At 43.7% G+C, this 22,867-nt stretch overlaps 5 protein-coding genes across 5 annotated transcripts; all 5 read right to left on the bottom strand.

The window, feature by feature from the left end:
- Positions 1–36: 36 nt before the first annotated feature.
- Positions 37–3,860, bottom strand: LOC148322066 (hsp90 co-chaperone Cdc37-like). The gene is made up of 8 exons (XM_088316361.1): positions 3,445–3,860; positions 2,645–2,926; positions 1,597–1,702; positions 1,416–1,531; positions 1,096–1,218; positions 825–1,007; positions 674–745; positions 37–556 (listed from the first exon to the last, which is right to left on the bottom strand). The coding sequence occupies exons 1-8, from the start codon at positions 3,550–3,552 to the stop codon at positions 416–418; spliced, it is 1,131 nt and encodes a 376-aa protein (XP_088172487.1). The 5' UTR covers positions 3,553–3,860; the 3' UTR covers positions 37–415.
- Positions 3,861–4,443: 583 nt separating this feature from the next.
- Positions 4,444–4,825, bottom strand: LOC148322065 (cx9C motif-containing protein 4-like). The gene is made up of 2 exons (XM_088317597.1): positions 4,726–4,825; positions 4,444–4,651 (listed from the first exon to the last, which is right to left on the bottom strand). Exons 1-2 carry the CDS (start codon positions 4,781–4,783, stop codon positions 4,515–4,517), a joined length of 195 nt encoding a protein of 64 aa, XP_088173723.1. The 5' UTR covers positions 4,784–4,825; the 3' UTR covers positions 4,444–4,514.
- Positions 4,826–5,060: 235 nt separating this feature from the next.
- On the bottom strand, positions 5,061–8,381 carry LOC148322064 (vascular cell adhesion protein 1-like). The gene is made up of 4 exons (XM_088316980.1): positions 8,203–8,381; positions 6,941–7,207; positions 6,480–6,812; positions 5,061–6,117 (listed from the first exon to the last, which is right to left on the bottom strand). The coding sequence occupies exons 1-4, from the start codon at positions 8,255–8,257 to the stop codon at positions 5,846–5,848; spliced, it is 927 nt and encodes a 308-aa protein (XP_088173106.1). The 5' UTR covers positions 8,258–8,381; the 3' UTR covers positions 5,061–5,845.
- Positions 8,382–9,398: 1,017 nt separating this feature from the next.
- On the bottom strand, positions 9,399–12,645 carry LOC148322063 (vascular cell adhesion protein 1-like). The gene is made up of 5 exons (XM_088316977.1): positions 12,312–12,645; positions 11,369–11,641; positions 10,966–11,292; positions 10,170–10,421; positions 9,399–10,074 (listed from the first exon to the last, which is right to left on the bottom strand). Exons 1-5 carry the CDS (start codon positions 12,349–12,351, stop codon positions 9,920–9,922), a joined length of 1,047 nt encoding a protein of 348 aa, XP_088173103.1. The 5' UTR covers positions 12,352–12,645; the 3' UTR covers positions 9,399–9,919.
- Positions 12,646–13,105: 460 nt separating this feature from the next.
- LOC148322062 (vascular cell adhesion protein 1-like) lies at positions 13,106–22,664 on the bottom strand. Its single transcript, XM_088316976.1, has 12 exons — positions 22,517–22,664; positions 21,169–21,295; positions 19,559–19,828; positions 18,611–18,940; positions 18,224–18,457; positions 17,851–18,114; positions 17,142–17,249; positions 15,817–16,074; positions 15,372–15,530; positions 14,823–15,050; positions 14,179–14,421; positions 13,106–14,053 (listed from the first exon to the last, which is right to left on the bottom strand). The coding sequence occupies exons 1-12, from the start codon at positions 22,568–22,570 to the stop codon at positions 13,851–13,853; spliced, it is 2,478 nt and encodes an 825-aa protein (XP_088173102.1). The 5' UTR covers positions 22,571–22,664; the 3' UTR covers positions 13,106–13,850.
- Positions 22,665–22,867: the final 203 nt, after the last annotated feature.

Raw genomic sequence — 22,867 nt, 5'->3', positions numbered from 1 at the left:
AGTGTGCTTTTGCAAAAAGAGAATCAAGAATTTGGGGAAAGTTTACCAAGTTTATAGAAAATTGGTGGCAAAATACAACCAGACTAAACTGACTGCTGAACAACTAAAAAACAAACAAACATGTTTGAAGGGGAAATGAAGAGTAAACAATAATACTTAGGTGTACAGAGCATTTTTGTGTCCAAGTATTATGTCAAAAAAAAAAAAACTCAATAAACAAGCTGTGGTTATTTCCCAAGCAGGATTCATCAAGCATGGAGGAGTTGCGTGACAGCCAATCCATTACTGGTAAGCTCGATATGTGCGTCTAGCTAATTGTTTTTCTCACACGGCAAACTAGCCGCACACCTAATGGAGTTGCCGTGAGTTTGCAGCAGGATTAATTCATCAGAGTCGCACACAATCTCCCTGTTGGTCAGTCCTCTTTGGCTTCTTCCGACTCCTCTTCAGCGTCCTCGTTTGTCGCATCTTCATCTTTCTCGTCGCCGTTGTCCGGCTTGGAGTTGGGCACCCAAAGTCCGGAGTCGATGCAGCGCTTCATGTGCACCTTGGCCTCCTGAATCACCACCGCAAGTTTGAGTTTAGAATGTATTCAATTATTCATTTATTGACAAAATTGACACATTGCGCACCGTCGCCTGCTCCAATCAAGTACAACTAGAACGTCGCTTACCGTCGGATCCATCTTGCTAATAACGTCTTGTAACTTTTGGATGTCCTTCTCATCAAAGCATGTTTGCATCTCCTGCAGTTGTTAAAAAATTTTTAAAAAAATAAGTGAGGCACTTAAAAGTAAAACATTTCAAGAAATTGAAAGTGCTGACCTGTGGTAGACTCTCGTACACATCAACAGGGTCGAGTCCGCCTGGTCCTAAGCGCTTCTGTCGCTCCTCTTCCTCGTACTCCTTCATGGCCTTCTCGATGCGGATCTTGGCCCTGCCGCGCACGCGCTCCTTGAATGACTCCAGCTCGTCGTTGAACGCGTCCTGATATTGCTGATCTGATGTCTGCGGCGGAAACCGAGCGCCATGTTTTTTTTTTTTATTTTTGTTTTAAATTCTATTTTCAGGGGCAGCTTGCTGAACATCGGCCCACCTTGATCTTGGCAAAAAACTGACGAAAGCATCCTCGGGGGTCCACCTTGAGGCTTTTTGCCAACTCCAGAATGAACTGAATGACTATGGTCTGATGAGCCACTTGCTCCATCAATGCGTGTTTCTGTTGAAAGGAGCCAAAGCAGTTTTGGGCTTTAAAGGACATTCGAGTGTCGGTCGGCTAAGTAGCTATAGCAAAAGTTACAGTGGGTCTCAAGTGCAAAACTAAAATAAATAAATAAAAAAACACAAAAATGAAAACTCAGTCTGTATAAAATATCTTCATCAAATATATAAGATGAAAAAGTCCGAGAGCATTACCTCCTCCACTTCAAGGTCAATGCACATAATGACCAAGTAGTTGGCCATCTCCTCGCACACTAGATCAGGGTTGTCAGACAAGTACTTCTGGCTGTCAACCCAGCGCCGCAGCATGCCTGAAGCAAAGAGAGAATTGAACACTTTTCAGCCCAAAGCACGCAACTCGATGCCAAATCCTCACCAAAGTGTTTGATCTGCTTCTCATATTTTTCCACAAAGGTCTTATGCTTCTTCTCTTTGTCCTCTTCGGACTCATCCACCGCGTCGGTTTTGATGTTGACGACACTCTGCAAAAGCAGACCCAAATATACATCAGGAAACCACAAATGTTTGGTTTTGAGAACTTTATCAACCGTCGGTGGAAATTTCCAGTGAAAAGACACATCGCACTATTGCCTTATCTGACGAAGCACAGATGAGAACTAATTCAAGCACTCTTATGGGCATAGTACACAAAGTTGTCAGTTTGTACCCCCTCTTCCCCCGCCCCCAAAAATGCTTCATTAAAATTAAATAGCAATGTCAACCACATTGAAGCACGATGCAGCAGTGCCTAAATGACTTGTGTTAACATGTTCACCAATAAAATGATACATGTCTTATTAGGGACTTGTCAGGCCAGAATGTAATCTGACATGAATCAATTTGGATTAAATTCACACTTAAAAAAGGACAAAATGAAGCTGTTTAATAGTTAATGTGCATTTTCCTGCTGCGGTAATGCATACTTCTCAACTTAAATATTCTGCCTGTGGCTTGGCCCTGAGCCAGAGTGGTATGAAAATTATGTTATATGAAAATTAACCGTGCCCCTTGTATGTCATGTTAAATCAGTGACTCTCACAGTGTGGTACATCAGCTCCCTCTGGTGGTAAGCAAATGCATTCATGAGTGAAACGTTAAAAGTGTGCTACAATGGGTTTTTTTTTAATCCAGTACACTGCATTTGTATTTAACTTTTCAATGCAATGCATTTACATTTAATTTTTGGAACTGTTTAATTTCAAACTATTTAAATATATCTGATGTGCAAAGCATTTGAATTGAATCATCAAGTGCCGTTAATGCTCAAGCTGTGCGTAATGTCACAGTGGCTTCCAAACACTTGGGCCTTACTTCTCTACAATATCTTAATGTTTCTCATTATATTGTTACTTGGAGAGCCAAATATTTTCTTGGGGTGGTACTAAATATGAAAGGTTAGAGAACAACTGCAGTATATGTACTACCTTGTTGAAGCCTTCTTTGCTGAGCGTGTCTACGTTCCACGGCATCTTCTTCTCTTCGCGTGTGTGATCTTCAAGCTTCCTCTCCCAGTCGCGCTGCTCTTTCTTCAGCTTCTTCTCCTCCACCTGCGCTTTGCTCAAGTCGGCCTTGTTTTCATCAGTCGCTGACAGGTTCAGTTCCTGGATTTTCTTTTGTGTTTCTGACACCTTGCGGCGGCACTCGACAAGTCCTTTGTTTAGGTCTTGTGTTTTTTGCTGGAATTCTTCCATTCGTTCCACGCGGGCCTGGAAATGACAAATTCACAGTTGGCTTCAGACTGGAATTACACCGTGTTGTTAATGACACAACTCATTTTATAATAATTATTTTTTTATTTAAAGTGGAAGCTCACACCTTCAAATGGATATGCAAAATAAGGCAAATAATTTGACTGTGGCCAGTGTGATAACGCATATAAAAACTTGTACATGCAGTTTGTGTCAAACATGGTAATTCTGGTATCAAATCAGAATTTTGTCACGTGTTTTGACGCATTTATGACATGAGGGTGTTATGGTATAGCAACATCTATTACTAGTACAACATTGTTGTTCAAATAATATGAAGATGTCCAATACTACATGCTATACATCTCTGGTGGAGTCAACCAAGATTGAACAATGTTGGTTTTCATACTATTTGCACTCGTGTACCTAATGAAATGTCCAGAGTGAAGCATCATGGATTTCAAAATACTCCATGACATCAATCAAAGATAAATCCCTGATCGACCATGTTGTCGTATCCTGGCATCAATTGGTACCTGATGTCTCCACCTAAAGAGGCTTGGTGTGTCGATGTTTGGATGAGTTTCATCTTCGTCGTCCGACACCTCAATGTGGTCCCACACGCTGTAGTCTATTTTGGACATGATTGAAGAATTCCAAGGTAGGTAGCGTTAGCTTTTGGGGGGGGCTAATTGGATCCGCTGAAGCAGCGAAGGCCTAACGAATCTAAGTTGAACTGATAATCATAAAACGAGGGAAAGCTGCTGAACTGAAGTAAATTGGATTTAAAAGCGCCGTCGATTTTGCCACGAGCGAAAAGACAATTTAGAAAAACGAAGGAGCTAGCGTTAGCCTGCCGAGAAATTCTAGTAAGTACTGCTGTACATTTCCGGTGTGCGTCGTACGTCACATGACGCATGCGTGTTTCACACATCCCACTCAAGAGAGGAAGCAGCACCGAGATTTGTTTTACATTCTCCCATTGAGTTCTGAATATTGCATTTTGTGAAGAAATGTTATTTTAAAAACTGATTTGTTTAACAGATGTTACAGGCTCAGCCTGGGACAGCAAGGTGGCATGTGACGTGCATTGGGAGGCGGGAGGAAGGACCCGGATGTGTGCTTGCTTGTATGACAGATGAGAGAATGAATGATCACAAAATAAACCCCGTTGTGCTAAGCGAAGTGATCGTCGTCTATGTTTCCCACGCTGGTTCCTGTCAGTTCGCCCTCACCACGGTTAGGAGCTGAAAAGGCTGACGCATACCTGATCCGGAAGGTAACACAGAACAGTCATTGTATTTTTCATCGTATAAAATATAAACAAACTAAGATTTGAAATGATCGCACTAATAATTCATTTATCTCATTAAAAAATAGATCTTTGTTCCCGCTACACGTCGTGCGTCAACGTCACGGGGAACGTTTTGTTTCTCCTCCCCTTCTTAAAGGCACATCACGTCTAGTTTGTATAATGTAAACGAGTAACTGAAATTAACAAATGTATCAGTACGAATAATGTCACGTGGCAACCATTTCATATATTCATATATTTATTGAAGAATAAAGATGTTTCAAGGTGTTGTCCCACAAGCCACGATGGACGCTACGTGCTGGGTTTCCTCTTCGTGTGTTCGGGGTCTTTAAAACCAGAGCAGCAAAGGGAGTTGGCGCCATGAATCCGACAGCATCGCCGCATGTCATCGATCACATCCGCGCACATGCTCTCCACATACTTGTTAGCTGCCGGAATAGAATCAAGTTAGCATTGTGCACACGTCCTTTGGAAACAAGTCGCTTTTTCGGCCGCGATGTACCTTGTAAACACGTCTGGATGGCGCAAGCTTGCTTTTTGCAAGGATCGTTAGCGGGCATTGCTAAAAAAAACGTCTTCCGGTTTCACCTTGATTAATGTTGTGATCACGTGACATACAGCGAGCCAATGTAATTTGTCAAGTGTTACAGCGACACCTGTACACGCTTGGTGGTATGGCAGCCTTGCAGTTTAATCGTAATACATTTATTTCTTGGTGTTAATTTAGTTATATGACATTCAAGTCATTATATTCACTGCACACATTTTATTGCTATTGTACAAATTTGTTGGACAGGGTTATTGAAGGGTTACAAAACTCTGCAAAGGAAGCACATCTTCTTTGTTTCCATTTTATTTTTAAATAAAATAAGCACATGTGGTTTCCAAAAATGCTGACACATTTGTACATTTAGGGCTGGACTGGCCATCTGGTATAGAGGACAGATGCCATTTGTGCCGGTGACTTTTGGTGCCATTTAATTTGTTTTTTTTCCAGAAAGCGGCCCACAATTAATAGGGAGCAGCCTGTTAATCTTTGAACAATATAGACGGCAAAATTGAACCAATCAACATCAGTGGCGAAGCTACGTGGTTGCCACCGGCACTTTGGAGTCGTGTCATTCAAAAGGTTGTGGAAATGTGTGTATTTTATTTCATGATGGGATTTTGTGTGCGTGGGGGTGTGTTTGCGGGTGTGTGTGTGTGTGTGTGTGTGTGCGCGCTACTCCAGCCCTGTGTACATTCATCTGAAATGTTTACAATGAGTATCCTTTCTTATTTGCCTACAAAGTGTACATATCAGGACCCTGACAATGTTTTCGGGGTACAATCGGTGTACCCTTGACGGTCGTTCCCCAGTGAAAAGCCATTGGACCCTTAAAGGTACAAATTTAGCACCTTTTTCTGACAATGTACAAAATAATTTCAACTTTATAGATGCAGACTGTTGTGGTAATTTCATATATTATGTATGACACATGTAGGTTAGCAGTCATAGCTAAGGACACTTTGAGGAAATACGTTAACTGTTCTGTAAACCTCACTAGACAGCTATCTACGTTAAATTCATGACACATTTAGCATAAATACTGGATGTGTTGTAAAAATCCCTGGTGGTCGGTTCACACTTTCTGTCGACCTTTGCTCTTGGCTCTGACAGTGAACTGCTTGCTCTTCTTCCCGAGTGCGTTGGAGGCGGTGCAGGTGTAGGTTCCGGGGAGCAACGATGAAGAGGTGAGCAAGGCTTCTTGGTCATCTTCTCTTTTTGGCTCCGACTCAGGTTGCCAGCTGTAGACGGGTGCCGGATTCCCCGTGGCGGTGCAGTTTAGTGTTATTTCGTCACCTTCTGGCACATCCACGCTTTCTGCCTCTGGACTTTGGAACGTCGGAGGAACTGCATTAGGGGGAAATAACATGTCAATACTTCAAAGTGAATGTTTAGTTATTTGCCTATTTCTGAAAAGGTGTCTGTTGTGCACTTGAGCTCATTTACCGCTCTGGATATTTACTGCACATATTCGTTATGGTGAAGCGGCAATCCAAAAAGCCTGCATTGTCCGCTTTTTGATCAGAAACCAAAGTTTTTGGTCAAACCAGACCATGTTTTACCGGCGATTACTAAAAGCATAAAAATCTAGCAACTTTTTGGGGCTGAAATGATTTTTTGTGTGGTGATATTGCTTCACAATTAAAACACTTTGACACTGTCTTAAATAGTGGTAAAAAAAAAAAAAAATTTCAAGGATTTGAACTCACAGTGCACAGAAACTCTCAACAGCTCAGAGGTGACCGTCGGGGGCGGTTGCGGTCCCTCCGGTCCAAGTTCCAGCTCGGCCACGCAGCTGTACCGTGCACCATCGTCGGCCTCGGAGGGCGTGATGACAAGGATCGAGGAGACTTGCACCGGCGAAGGAGAAGTCATCTCGGTAAAGGAGCGGTTATACACCTCGCTGCGCCCCCTGTACCACCTCAAGTTCAAGTACTGAACGGGAGCAACGTTCTGGACCTCACACAGCAGCTGGTACTCCTTTCCTGCCACCATTGGCCCGGTATGATTCATCACCGTGATGGTGACGCCGTCAGGGATTTCTGTGAGAAAAAAACACGGAAAAAACTAATGAAAAAAAAAAAAGTCAAAATAAAATCAAAATAATAAAAACAAAATACAGATCGCGTGCATGTGACGCGATCTACATGCCGTCAAATGTTGATCTTACTGTAGAGGACGAGGTTGAGCTTCTCCTCACACTGGCGCGGCGCGGTGAAGAACACCCCGTAGCAGATGGGCTCCTCGATCCAGTCGATGAGGCTGTCCACCTTCCACTGGACGCTCGGGCCCTGCTGCGTGTGCGCGGCGCTGATAGCCGACTCCCAGCCCAGCACGCGCACCGGCCGGGCCGCCTCGCAACTCACCGACACCGGCTCCCCGAAGCCCACCACCACCCTGGCGGGTTTGAGGATGAGGGCGCAGCCGTCGCCGGAAACTGAAACAAAAATCCGTCAACTCAAATCCAAATCGCTCAAAGTTAACAAAAAGCACTCGATTGTAAAATAGAGACAAAAAAACATCATAAAATGAATTGTTGTGAAGCGCAGTTAAGCCAAAAGTAACTCCGGGAGAGGTATATCTGTGTCTTTAAAAGGGGCGGGGGAAATTGGATCCATGCTCCTTGCAAGTGTATTCATTTGTGAGTGAACTCAAAATTCCAAGGCAACAAACTGACAACATTTGAAGTTGTGCAATTCTTCAAAATATTTTAAGTTCTGTTCCCCAACTTAAAGATTTAAGTAAAAATAACTCATCTCATTATTTGGGAGCAAACAACTTGCTGGCTTTGTTGTGCTAACTAACATTGATTGACATTTCAACAGATTTTTTTTTTTTTTTTAGCGTCCCAAATTACAAGTTGTATGTGGCTTTTTTTTATATATACATTTTTTAGTCACTGGCTAAACTAACATCTGCCTAATGCTCCTTGAGAGTGCTCTCATTTTGCATTTGTGTGTTTCACAGTTTGTCCTATTCAATAAAAAAAAACTGCAAATGCACGTGTACAGTGAAAAAATATTCAAATAAAATCAAGGCACCACTTACAACATGAAAACTAAAATGAGCAGGTACCACCGTGGTTGCAACTGTATGTCACATAATCACCACTTGAGGGTGCTGTTTCCACGTTGAGGGATTTAAAGCAATCACGAGTTCCAGCAAAATGTGCCAAAAGGGTAAAAAAAAGAAAACAAGTACACAAAGTCAACTGGAATTTCCCAAAGTAAAAAAAAAAAAAAAGCATACAGGTGTGTCGACAATTTATGTAGCAAAACGAAACCTCATCGCCTCAACACAACGGCCCGTTTCGGGTTGCAAAGATGCAGAATGCACATTCATAACCTTACGTTACACATTTGAACGACATCAACGATCATTATTGTGCAGCGAAACCCCGAAGCCAAACAAATGGATAAAACGTCATCCTACCTGAGCAAAACATGCACAGCGTTACAATCCACTGCAGAGACGCCACATTGGCCATGTTCACTTGACGCTGAAGGGGTCCTGGAAAAGAAAAATCCCAAGTTACACAAGCTTGGCAAACTCTGCCGGGAACAATGCGTGTTGGACACAAGGGCCCCCTTCATCCCAGCCGACTTCAGCGTGTGTGTGCGTGTCTTTGTGTGTGTGCAGAGGGGGTACACAAGGGAAAGAGGAGGATTGAACAGGTGCACCAGATCTCCGCTGACTCTTGTCACACTTCAGACATGAAGTTAACGCACTTTCAAAATACTAGGTGGTCTAATATTGAATGAAAATGATTGTTTTCCCTTCCATGTGCGTTCTTGGCCTGCCAGGAGGCGGGAGCGCTGCTGTTGTTCCGCAGACTCACACTGTGATCAGAATGCTGCACGACTGCAGCGCCATTGGATGCTCTGGAGCGTATTTACAACATGACAGCAGCTGCAAAACACAACAAAATAAAGCAGTGAAATGAGGAATGTATCACCTTTGAGCTCTTCAAACAAAGGAACGTATCGAAGGTTGCAAGTGAGCAAAGCGGAGTCAGGGGAATTTTACATTCCCTTCTAATTAGTATGGCGGCCTCGCAACGTGCGGCTGAATGAGCGCAACGGCGGGCCAAGAGGGGGCCGAAGTAAGGTGAAGGCTGGCATGCAAACAGTTAAAATGAATCAGTATTCCGCTTGAGAATGTTTACATAATTAGGTCCAAGTGTAAAAGGTCACATGTCATTTTTCAACTGCTTTATGGAAAAGCGAGGTCAAAATGGGTCGGTGACATGGTTTAAGTTAGACATTTATGCAATTTGTCATTTGTATGAGTAAAAACTACTCAGGTTATTGAACTAGCATTAGCGGCAGCTAGTTTTGCAAAGAAGTTGATCCAAGTAAAATGTAATGTAAGCATTACTAACTGGAAAACAAGCGTAAAAAAAAAGTTGACCACTGAGAAATAAAAGTAAAATCCAGTAGAACGACTCGACTCACCTTCTGAAGACGTGACAGAGATTTCCAGAGCAATCACACCACCTAGAGGAATTTCTAGGTATTGCAGGGATTTAATACGATGAGCTCCTGAAAATTCAACTTTTGGTCCAATTTAGTTTTCAACATTCATTTCATCCAAACGTGAACAAATGCAAGAACATTTTTTTTGGACATCATAGGCACTAACCATGCCGTTTTAATGTTTACATTGTCAAGTACAACAACGTGGATGATTGTCTTGAGGAAACATTTGGAAGAAGCAAACTCACAGGTCAGTTTACAGAACAAAACCGAATCCAGCTTCACAGAAGTGGACGAGAACAGATTGAAAATTATGCACTTATTCAAACAGCTTCACAGATGATTAAATAAAAAGGCACAAAAATGCAATTACGGAGCACAACCCGCAACCACGGCGTATCTTAAAATGTGGACGTGTAGTCTGAAACACAGAATTTGCCGTGAAGTAGTGAAAAATGGACTTTGACCGGACTTGGTCTCGAAGGCAAATTCATCCAAAACGGGCATTTCTATGCAGGCTGCTCAGTCCACACACGTACAGTATATCAACACAAGCACACACACACACACACACATCCCATCTGTAAATAGCAAAAATTCAATCAAACAAAAAATGCAACATCAGCACATGCAGAGCCACACTTGCATCGTAAAATTGCAGTGAAAAAAACGGCTCAAACAGGTCCTGACGTGGTGTCTCCGGGAGTATAACCGCGCTTGTCGCAAGAAAAAGTTCCGTTGGCAATGACAAAAATAAGTCCCAGGATGCCGAGCACGACTGCCAAGGTCAAAAACACTCCGAGCACCGCCGCCAAGGTCGTTCGAGGCCCTGCGGGAAACGGGAGTTTGCGTTATCGTCTCGTCAAGAAATTAAAACTACCCCCGCCATCCCCTCCAAATTCGTGAAGATGCAGAAGAGCTTACTTGGAGCGTGGCTGACCATGAAGCGCTTGGTGACGGCTCCCTGAGAGTTGGCGGCGGTGCACTCGTAGGCGCCTGGATGTTTGAACGTGGAGTTGAAGACGGCTTGCGTTCTAGTCAGCGTTTGGGACGTGTAAGGAGTCTTCCAGCTGAATTGTGGCGCTGGGTTTCCTGAGGCGCTGCAATTTAAACTCATTTGGCTGCCGCTGAGAAGCGTCAGAGTCTCGCTCTTTGGTTGGCTGAGGGTCGGCTCATCTGTTGATACAAGATTACATTCAGAGAGAAAGTGGATATCCATTCCCAGCACACAGGACAGCCCTGATGGGCTCCTGTCACGTCATGTCCTGTCCTATCATTACAGGGTGTAGAACTGCTTAGCTCACTGTCCTGTCCAGTTTGTAATGTTTTGCATCCAATTTTCTTCTGTCCTGTCTTTACAGGGTGTAGCACAGCCTAGCTCATTGCTCCGACCCCTTCTTGTCGAGTCCAAAAGACTCCTGTCCTGTCAAGTCCTGTTCTATTTGCTACTTTTCTCATCCGATGTTCTCGTGTCCTGTCCTGTCCTTACAGGGTATAACACGGCCTAGCTCTTGTCCTATCCACATCTTACATTCCTGCGCACTTCTCTCCTGTCTTTCCCGTCCGGTCCTGAATCACTACTCCTGTCCTATCTACCTCTGTCCCGTAGAATCCTATTTTAGCTCCTGTCACTTTCTCACAGAAAGTAGCACTGCATGCCACACTTTTCGTGTCCTGTCCTTTACTAATTGCTATCCTTCCTCATTTGGTGTCGACTTACAGTATACAATCAGCTCCAACGGCTCCGAAGATGTCACTGGAAGGCGCCCCAATGGCCCAAAGTCGATCCTTGCCTCACAGTGGAACTGCGCTCCGTTATACTCTCTCTTGGCTAACAGTGCGACGCGGAACAATTTGGAAACTGGGTCGTCGATGCCAACATCGTCGAACCACACATTGTCCAATCTTTCATTGCCATTGAACAATTCCAAAGAGACATGACGTATTGGCGCAATCTGGTTGACTTCACACAGCATGACAAAGATTTGCCACTCCTCAAAGGGGCCACTGTGATTCTCCAACGATATGGACACATTGTCCGGCATTTCTGCAAGGAGAAGTGACAAAGTGAGGCACGCAGTTCAACGTTGACGTTTAACCAAGCCGCCCAAAAGGATACGTACTGTAAACGGTGACGGGTAATTCCTTCATGCACTGAGAACCATTGAGATTGACAAAGCAGGTGGGATGCACACGCCAACGTTGCAACGAATTAATTTGCAAGGTGAGTTTGGAGACGCCCTTCACCAGCCCGGTGCCTCCGAACGGGGACTCCCAGCCCATTCCCTTCGATTGATTGGATGAGGATTTACATACTGCTGAGAAGTTGCCACCGAAAGGTACCAACACATTGGCAGGGGTCAATTCCAGTGGACAGGAGCTGCTCACAGGCTTTGCTGGAAGGACACACACACACACACACACACAAAAATGCGATCAAGTGTGATTGGTAAATGCATTGTACAAATGAAAAATTTACTTTTTCTCTCCTCTTCAGCATATCTTCCCGGCAGTGGTATGAAATAAAACTTAAAAATACTTTGTTACTTTACTACTTAAGTAGATTTTTCTGGCATGTGTATTTTACTTTAGTACAGTCATGCTTTGAGATGATAAAACTCTTGAGATTGCGCAAGACTTAAAGGACGACTTCGCAAGCATATATTGCAGTCACACGCTTAAAGAAAGTAAAAGAGTAAATCGAGTCGAAATTGTTATTTCAGTGTACTGTGTATACTTTTTAGGATACTTTTGTTGCATGTTGTACCGTGACAATGTTCTAACGTTAAACACGACATGTGCGGTGGCTGAAAAAAAAAAGTTTGGAAAACAGATTTTTTCTAAAGTGGGTGTGTACTTTAAACTATACACGGCTGGTGACCGGTGCCGCAGTTTTAACGAATATAAAGTATTCAACGGATGACAAAATGTTGCTCTTAACACTCGTAAGCACACTAACAAAAACTGGCGCAGAAAAAAACTTTAGAAAACATACAAGCGTTTACGATGCGTCTCGGCCAACGCTAACTAGCGAATAAATAGATGACAGGGGGAAAGAAATCTTACCCGCATATGCTATTAAGCAGCCGAATAGGATGAATATCATCGTGAAGGCGATAAAATAGGCAGTTAAGACAAATTAACCAAAAAACAAAAGGTGCTTTCTCACTAGAAAACACCGAAACCGAAAGGAGACCCGTTGCGTTCAAGTGTTCCCGGCGTTGATTTGGAATGAAATGTGTGAGTAGTAATCGGCAACGGCGGCTCCAACCACGTCAATTCCCAGTGAGTCATTGTTAAAAATTGCGCACAGCAATGTTTCAACAGATTGAAAAATCCAGCCAAGGGCTTCAGTGTGTCAACATGTCGTGACAATGAAATACAGGAAACGAGCTCACCGATTGTGTCTCATTCTTCCCAAAGTTAGCGAAAGCAGCACGGTAACGATTTAAAGACAATGCGGATTGCCGCTATCCAAATAACGATAAATAAAAAACATGGATTAATAGCCAGACGCATTTAAATCATCTTTTGTACCCAGAGACATACGAAACTAATCTTTAATTTAACATTAAGATACATAATAGTTGTAATACTACACACATAACTAGTTTGTGACAATAACAAAGGGAAATAGCTCACCAATTGCATTGTGCCACATTCTTCCCGACGACATTGAAAGCAGCATGGTGACAGCCAATCCGGCAATCCAAAAAACATGGATTGCGACTGTGTATGATTTTTAATGTCCTCTTTGGACCTCAACATACAAAATTTATGAATCTTGATCATGACAAAGTAGTGTAAAACACGTTGTGATTTTAGTGACTTCTGAATCTGCACATAAGAAAGCAACTTGCTTAAAAAGGCACATATTTAATAATAATAATAAAAATCCTCTCAGTTATAAATATGTACAGCAAGATTCACAAATATGTGAACACTGCATTCACATTCACAATGCAATGTCTGTTCGCTCTTCAAAAACATTTTAACGATACATCACATTTTCAATATAGCGTTAAAGGGCAGTCGTTCGTAGAAAAGCATCTGAGCTTAAAATTCCCAAACTTGACCGGGCTCAAAGCAAAGAGAGGTTGCAGAAGCACGAGTGCACAGTGGCTAACGCAAAGCACCGTGAAAAAACAAAAGGCTCAGTGATTGACACGCGTCACGTCGTGTTTCACAAATCAAGCACAACCGATTAGTCGAGAAAAGTAGTGCAGTTGATCCGCTCCGACGGCAAAGGCATCTGGGCCACCGCACGCTTCCTTAAAGTCGCTCGCGTGTGTCACTTAGTGAAACAAAGCCACACAAACCGCACCACGCCAAAGTCAGGGGCAGGAAAGCAAACATCCATCTATTCAGTTTCATAATTATATTAAATTCCCTTTTTTGTGCTTATTAAACATTCAAAAGCCAGCTTATGTGCTCTCCTTTTCTCCCCCCTCCCTCGTTCCAGTGAACCAGAGTAGTAAATATTGACGCGTACAGCGCAAGCCGGAGTCTTGAAAAGGAGCTGATAAAGAGTCAAATCTGGAAGAAGCCGTCACTGTGAGTCAGCCACCAGACGGCTCGTCCTCGGGGTGGGGTGACGCGGTCCGGTCACGACAGCTTGGTCATCGGGAACTGCAAGTCCCAGCCGTTGTGGGCCACATTGGCGTTGGGGGCGCCGAGTTTGGGGTTCTTCAGGCTGTAGCGCCGCATCTTGGTGTTCTTGTAGTAGATGGAGTAGATGAAGAGGAAAATGGCCGAGATGACCACCACCGTGGCAGCCACGAAACCGGCGATGAGGGGCAGGTAGTCCTCTGCAGCGGCAACGACGGAACACGGCAAACATTCATTGTCACATTTCTTTTTTTTTTTTTATTAACGTTTAAGAAAGTTACAATTCTTAAACAGATAAATTGACATTGGGGAGTTTTTGTGCTACCTTTTGGGATCACTTCAACCTCGTGGAAGACCGAAGCCACGTGATTGACGGCCATGCAGACGTAGCGGCCCGCCTCCATGACGGTGATGTTGTCTCTCGACGTCCAAGAGGGCTTTTCGGCGCTGTTTGACCAGTAGATGGCGGGAGGCGGCTGACCGTCGGCTTCGCACACAAGCTCCTCGGGGTAACCTCGGAACAGCGGGACGACTCTCGGGAGCTTGGTGGTGTTGATGACTGGCTTGTCTGTTCGAGACAAGCGTAGGTGTAATGAAAAAAAAATATTTATGTACATGAATAAAATCCGACAATATATCTAAGTGTTGTGTTAATATTCAAACTGCGCATAATTTTTCATTGCTTTTGGATAAATTAATACTTTTTAGGAATAAAACACCTGAATTGTTTTTGAACACTTCGGCCCACTACCCTGCAGTATTTTTCATTTTGGTGGCACCTGGTGAGCAATGCAGTTTTTTTAGGTGACACTTGATGTAAAAAAATTAAACTACTTATTACATTTTATTACGTACTTATTAAGTTTTGTTATGTTCCACACAACAAAAATATCAAATCTAGTTTTTTTTTTAGAAATAAGTAACATTGCAGGACAAAACGGTAACGTAGATATGAAAAGATGAGCTCACAATAGACGCTGAAGGCCATAGCACGTGACATCACGGAGGGCGACAGCCGCGGTCCCAACGGTCCCAACGGTCCCAACTCCAAGAGAGCCTCGCAACTTAAAGCTGCTTCGTGATGTGTTCGGTTGAGGAAGAAGCTGGCGCTGGCCGACACGTTCACCGGCGTCCTGGTGGCGCCCGGTTCACACGACGCGTTCGAATCTTTCGGGCAGTCGACCAATCGCAGCGGCTCTGGAAGACATTTTGGGAATCTATACTTTATCTTCTTAAAAATAAATAAATAAATAAATAATAATATCAATGAGTTGTGTATCTGTTTGTATTATACTGCCCCCAAGTGGCCAAAATAAACACACCAGAAGGAGCAACACAAGTTCCATTGAACTGAAGCAAACTGTGTTAAAAAAAAAAAAATTCTTTAGACTTAATTTTATATAATTATTTTTACTGTATGTTAATGGAAAGCACAATATTACAGCATGATTTTTTTTTTTATTCAAAATTTAAAGGAGCGCACCATCCATGGCAAGGGACAGAAATAAGACTCCTCACCTCTGAGTGACGGCTCAATGGTTCGATTGCCGTGATACCAGCGCACAACGAGGCTTTGTGCGGGAGCCACGTTGGTGATGTCACAATGCAGCTGGCACAGCTTGCCCTCCAAAAAGTACGCCTTGTTGACCGCACGGACGGCGACGCTGTCTGGCATTTCTGGTGATTGAAAGAAAGCAAAGACAGAATGATCAAAATATGTTTTTATCTTTATCTCTCAAATGATCGTCTATAATTTTCTGTCTAATCTCCTTCGCCTGGTGCATGTTTAGTGTGGGACACACCATGTCACAAAACGACACGGTGACTACTTCATAACGTTTAACTCATTTACTGCCATTGACGGCTTAAGACGTCAAAGATCTTTTTCTTTTTTTTTTTCAGCTGGTAGTGACTGAGTACTCGAAGATTATTATCAATTCAAGAGTAATGTCAAAATACATACTGTAGAGGGTGAAGTTCAGAGGCTTCTGGCAAATGATTTGCCCGTGGAAGAAGGCAGTGCAGAGAGGAGTCGAGTCCCAGTCGGTGTGGGTGTCGGGAGTCCAAGTTGTCTCATTGAGGAAGACGCTCCCCTCATTCCAGGCGACGGCTCGGGCTTTTCTCGAGCTCGTGAACACGCACGTGGCATTCTCGCTTTCGCCCTTGTATTGGAGCACCAAGGTCTCGGGATGTATCTTAACGGGGCATTCGTGGTGCTCACCTGTTGAGTTGAGCGGAAATCAACGGAAAGCTCAGAAACAAACGTAACATGGAAGATGATGGAACGTGCACAGGTGCTGCAACTTTGCTTGGGGAATGAGATGGATGGCAACACATGCGGTGCTGCAGTGCTGACGTTTGGTAGCCGGTTAAACAAAAGCTGTTTTGTCAAGAAAGGTCCAACAGGAAAGGAAAGGAAGGCAAGCAGTCAGGAAGGAAGGAAGGAAAGACCCTCCCTTAGGAAAGTTTGCTCCTGTGGTCTTTGTGCTGGACTTGAATCCAACATTCACCAGCCACATTCCTCAATTCACAAACAAATGTAACACTTAGAAGCGATATTATGAGTTTTTGGTGTTGTTGTTTTGAACGAGAAGACAATTCCAACTCTTCATCGCCTGCAACAACGTCCCCATTTGTTCTCCCGATAAAAGAAGCGTTTAAATTGTAAACGTGCGTGGTCTTCCTCTCACACCAAACAAGCAAGATTATTCTTAGAAAACGGTCACATTTGTATCATTCCCAAATCACAAACCGTTTTTACTCACTCGACTGGGCTCCGTTAGACAGCGACACCTCGAAAGTCAGCAAGACTGAAATAAAACCAAACCACTTGAAATCATCCATTTGACTTTTGGTTGAGTTTATTTTGTTTTTTTCGCCCTCGGACTCGCAACGTCTCTCTCCCGGTTTAGCAAGCCATGGCGAATGCGGCTGGGCTGCGTCTTCTCTGCCGTGTGCGAGTGTCAGCTTCTCTCCGAAGCAGCTGAGCGAGCGAGCGAGCGAGCTAAATGCTAAATGCTAAATGCTACATGCTACATGCTAAAGCTACATGCTGGGCTTTTTTATGTTGCAGCTCCTCCCGCCGGAGAGGAAACTGCGGTCCTGCCTCCAGCCTCCCTCCCTGCTTCTTATTCCGAATGTCTGCAGGCTGCTGCGACGTGCACGCGCATGCGCGAGCAGTTACGAACATGCAACTTTTAGCTGTAAATGCAATTAACCGGGCGGCCTAACATTTATTCGGGCAAATGTCGACGCCATTGTGTGCACACTGACAAAATATAAACTCACCACAGTGGATTTCGTCGCTCCCATCACCGCAATCGTCTTCTCCGTCGCACGTCAATTGAGACAAGATGCAGGCGCCGCTTGCACATCGAAACCAGCCGTGCTCGCACTCTGTCACACACACAATAGAATATTTCAATGTCACACACACGCAGAAGAGTCAACAGTTGCATTTTGATGTAGATTCTAAACTTTGGCTTCAAAATAATGCATGCAGCAGCATCGTCGTGCGGTAGTGGTTCATGTCCACCACACAGTTTGGAGATCTGGGTTCAAATCGCGGTAGATCATCAAATTGCTTAAATCTCAATTCAAGACATATTTCTATGGTCTTGCCTTTGGTTAAACCGCACTTTTGCAACACGTATTTTACCCTGGCCGAATCGCTGACATTTGGATTTTGGCCTGTTTCACTGCCGCTTCTCCTCTCTCTACCCCCTCCTCTGCCGTTTGGCGTTGAGATGCTGGAAGTGAGGCTGTGGCTAGAAGGATTCTACATTGACTGACCTGGACAGGTCCACTTCAGGAGCCGACCTGTAGCCCTTTATTTCATTTAATGGACTCTCAAATGGGTTCTTTCAGATTTATTTTCCTTGCCTTACTGAGTGCATGTCACTGAACTGTGGTCCCGAGAAGCCCTTCGACACTCTTTTCCAATTCCAACCTAATTAAATAAACCTGACTCGACTTCTGGAGTGTGCACGAGCCTCACCTTTTAAACTCACGGTGACTTCTTTAAAGACAATCCCTCTTTCGTTACTGGCGTAGCACGAGTAGATGCCCGAGTGGCGTGACGCCACGTTTGGGATCAGCAGACGGGAAACGCCGTCTTCATTGATCTGAGTTACGTTCAGAGAAGTGGGCGCGTTCCAGGAGTACTCGGGTCGCGGGTTGGCTCTGGTGGCGCATTTTAGATAGACTTCGGAGCCCAGCTCCACTTCAACGTCCTCCAGCTCCTCTATCTGTGAGGGCGGATCTGACCCAAATAACTTGCGGTGAGTATTTATGTTTTCTCAAACAGGATTTAAATGCGGTGAGTGGCCGACATGCTGCTCAATGGCGACCGAAGCCAAGAATGGACTCACATACAACATTGAGCTCCACTGTAGCGCTGACCACGATTGAAGACGAGGCGGCAACGACGATATACTGGCCCGCGTCGTATCTCGTCAGCATGTCCGGCAACTCCACCTCCTCTCCGTCTTTGTACCAGGTGATCAGAGATGGATTAAACCCGCCTTCCACGGAGCAGGAGAGGTTGTGAGGAGCGTACTCCAATGCAGTGTAGTTACTTGGACACCTCAGGTTTATGTCATCATCTGTAAAAGGAAGAACAAAATGATTAATGCATCGCCACCCTCTGTTTCATGGCGAAAAAAAAAGAAGAAAAGCCAATTTGAGATTTATTTCTTCGGAACAAATCTGTTTAAAAAATCCTGCGTTTCAATTTGCACCGCACACAGTATACTCACATTCCACCGGAAGTTGGAACTCAGATGAGAAAACGCTGAGTTGCGTCCCCGCAGGTGGCAGGTCCAAAAGTGCCTCACATTTGAACTTGACAAACTGCTGCGGTTCCAAAGACGTCTTGAAATATTGATAGTCGTGGCCCAAAACCAAATTAGCGGGTCCCTTCACGGAAAAGCTAGTTGCTCTTTCCATGATGAGCGTATCGTCTTCGTACCAGCGCACGATGACGTGCTGAACCGGCGCGATGTTGTTGATGACGCATTTCAGTCCGATCGACTCGCCTTCTTTTACGACAGAACTGTTGGTTTGGATGGAGATATTTTGCGGAAATGCTGAGGGAGGAAGAAGAAAATAAACGCTATCGTTATGTTCCAGTGATTATGGCAAAAAAAATGATTATTATACTATCAATGCGTTGTTATGTTTGTGTATGACGGATGAGCACTCCTGGAACGCAATGCTAATTTTCTATGAACTCATTTAATCGATGCTATTTTTAGTACAGGAAACCGCTCAATCCCAGCATTTTCTGGATTTTGACTGATTTTGTGTTCTTATGCTATAAAAGCACCGAGCTATGACGCAAAAAGGAAAAAAAAGGCTAAGACGTATAAATACGTCTTTGGGAGGCGGGGCTATATTTTTGAAAAGGTATATGTATGTTTTATGGATTGAATGAGTTAACACATCATTGGGATTTTACATTAATTAGCATTCGCACTGACTCTAAATCTGAAGTGCGTATTGTTTTTGTTGTGTGTTTGATTCTACAGTACACGCAAACTGAACACGTTGGGCAAATTTGTCATTTGTCACACGCTTGTTGCAGAAGCAACACGATGCAAAGTAGGAATTGCGAATATACGCTGCGATGTTCAGCACATTATTCTAATAATGTTTTTTTAAATGACAAAAGATGAATTTCCCCGCCCTCGTGCATAACAACTCACTGTAAACGACCACGTTAGGCTGCTTGGAACACTGCGCTCGTCCGCTTTTGGGCACCGGGCTGAGGAAGCACGCGGGCGAGATGGACCACGTCTTGAGTGCGTCCACGCTCCACGTCAGATGGTGCACGGGTTTCAGGCCCCTGCCACCCAGCGGCGCCTCCCAGCCCATCCCTTTGTACAAGCGGTCGGATGTGCTGCAGTTGATGGACACAGGGTCTCCGTATCGCACCGCCACGCTGGGAGGGCTCAGCTCGATGGGGCAGCAGGCTCCTGCGGGGAGTGAGACGATGATCTTTTCAGTCCACGAGTTATTGTGGCGCCTTGAGATACAAGTTGAATTCATTCCGTGACCACACTTGTATCTCAAATCATCGTTGCCCATCGAAATGAATGGTAATGCCGTTAATCTGTTACAGATTTACCCACAAAAACATTTTTTTAAATAAGATAAATTGCACTCTATAATATTGTATTTTATGAGAAGAAAGTAACATAATTAAATAAATGGTCAAAATAATCAAATAAATCAGCCGTATAATTCTGTGCAGCAGGAGGTCGTCAATCCTGTTCCTCGAGGGTCGGCGTTGTTGTTGATTTTTGCATCTCTCCCGGCTGCAACACACCTGATTCAAAACGATCAGCATCGTAATCTAGCTTTTGCAGACCTTGCTGATGATCTGATCGTTTGAATCAAGTGTGTTGAAGCTGGGAGAGATGGAAAACAGGCAGGACGCATTTGTAGAGGATCAAGAATTTACGCCTGTGAGTAAAGTATTGTCATGTTATCTGTCAACGTGTGAACAACAAAGCGTATGAAGGAATAGAGCAAAAGATTTAGTTGGTTTCTGGCCGTGGAAGTCTGAACGTTTTGTCTTAAGTTATGTAAAGTGCTTTGTGACTGCTGCAGCTGTTGTGAAAGTGTTATATAAACAAAGTTGAGTGGAGTTGTTCCACCATTTGTGTTGAAATATCTGCTGCTTGAAGGGTTGCAAAAGGCCGACGAGCCGTGCGAACTGTTAGCATGGACGATAAACCGAACAGGAAGACGTGCTCGGAAAATGAGGTGAAAAATATTTCTGGATGATCACAGTATCGACTGCACGGCGCCATCTTCAGGCAGAGGAGCCGCTTCAGTTGGCACTGACCTGCTCCACTGACATACTGAGCAAATCTTTCCACCCTCGTGCGGTGCAAACTTTTAATTCCACCCTGGGAAGGAAATGCGAATATTATATTCTCTCTATTCTGGAATGCACCTCTCAACATCTTACACACTGATCACCGTACACCTTCAAATTGCACTGGAATTGTCACTTTTATTTGAGTTTTTTATTATTTATTATTTAATTTATATATATATATTTATCTTATTTTTTCAAGAATTTTAAATATTGTTTAAAATACATTATTAATTTAATTTGTGTTGTTTGAATTGTTGAAACTAATTGCCAATTTGCCTTGAGGTATGTGTGCATGTATTACGTATGAATCTATGTCTTCTTCGGAGTTCCACTTGCAGAGAGGAAATAACACACAATTTTTACAATTTGAGAATATTTGGGCCATTTGTCAAGAGTATGCTGGACTCCAAGGCAAAGACGTGTACCAACCTGTGGCGCAGAGGAGAAAGCCCACAAAGAGGCGCACGTGAGTTGTCCTTTGTCCCATTTTCTGATGGCAATCTGGTGTGATTCCTTTCCCCGGCTCAGCTCCACTTGTGGACCACTCACTCTCTTGCTGTGCACAAATGTCAAGTGCAAGAGAAGGCGCAGAAAGAGAAGAAGAGGAGGTGTGTTCACTTGATATGTGAGAGAGAGAAAGAGAGAGAGCGAGATATTCCAGGCCGTGTTCCAAGGCAAATCCGACACACCAGCTGCATTGGGGTGCAGATTGGGATTTCAAAATAAGTCACAAACACGCATTTGTTGAATGTCAAATCAAATTTTTGGAGACACGCTTTGAAGTCAAACGTATCCAGTCACACTTCTTAATCAATTCATTCAGCAATCCGGAGATTTTCCAGAAGGCTGAGACCACATTTGGGCTATCTGGTGTTTGTTTGGGACTCGTATTTATTTTCTGTTAAATCTCTTAATTATAAATATCTTAAAAACATTCCCTAGTAGAGCCACATTTCCACTTCAAGTGTTAAGGGTATTTTTAGTGCTTTGTAATTGTTCTTGGAACTCCTGCAGCTGCAAAATGGGTTGCCTCAAAGTCGCGTTGTATCGTTCCAACGATGGACTTGACATTAATAGTTAACTTTGCATAAAAGAAAATGCAATGCAACTTTTTAATCACGCCCTCCTGATTCATCATTGAAATTAATGGTAGTGTTTATTTGACTTCTTGACTTTAAAGCACGTCTTCGTCCCGCCACCCATCCTGTGTTAAGCACCCCAGCAACCACACAAATAGACAAACATCGCAAATCAAACATTTACGCTGCTCGCTCATGTTTGCCACAAAATAAATTGCCTGCACAGTCGATGACGGCGACACAAACGTGGCTGTTATCAGCATTTCCCACGGGATGCTCGTGATAACAAGAAATGAAAGTATAACATAAAGTTGCACTTTCCAAATCAAACCGAAACCCCCCCAAAAAAGTGAGCTTCCAGTAAAGCGATCGGGTTCTCATATCTTTGTGGACGCCGCCAATGTCAACTACGGACTTTCCGCTTGCCTCTTTACTTCCTGTCTGAAGCGAGTTCACCTCAAGAAATGGAAAAGTCACAGAAATTCGCAGGAAACTCAGGAAATGTTTATATTCAAGGGGAAACGGTGTCGATGAGTCACTTTTGGGAATCATGAGGCGATCCAGTACCAGCTGGATCACAAATTCCACACGATCACACCGAAAAGGAGCAATATTCTCTCTCAGAAGAAGACTTTTGACATTTTTTTCTTCAAACTCAAACCAAATGTGCAACAAGGGGAGGGCAAAAAGTTGCTTACTGTGTTCAAGCGTTCCGTTGAAATTCCGATCATGTTGCTGAAACGCTCCCACATCGCATCGCGTCGGGTGCCCTTTAACTGCAAAGGTCTTCACGCAAGCTTTTCGAAAACGTCCTCAGTGCCAATTCCGCTGTCCGCACCGGAGACTAAAAAGAGGCGGAATTTTCCGTCAGGTTAAATACGCCAGGAATAATTATTGTCTGTTTGAGACGACATTCATTAAAAATTAAAAAACAAATTAACATCAAAGTTTCCTAGCAACGGTTTCTTGTTGCTGGGCAGAATTTGAGGCAAATCTGTTTGAAAATATCAAGGCGAGAATAAAGATTGACCAGGAATCATAATCATTTT

This window comes from Idiotropiscis lumnitzeri, chromosome 15 (assembly GCF_059441095.1).
Source record: "Idiotropiscis lumnitzeri isolate Australia: NSW breed Sydney's pygmy pipehorse chromosome 15, RoL_Ilum_1.0, whole genome shotgun sequence".
Classification (NCBI taxonomy): domain Eukaryota; kingdom Metazoa; phylum Chordata; class Actinopteri; order Syngnathiformes; family Syngnathidae; genus Idiotropiscis; species Idiotropiscis lumnitzeri.
This window is presented reverse-complemented; position numbering and strand designations above follow the sequence as displayed.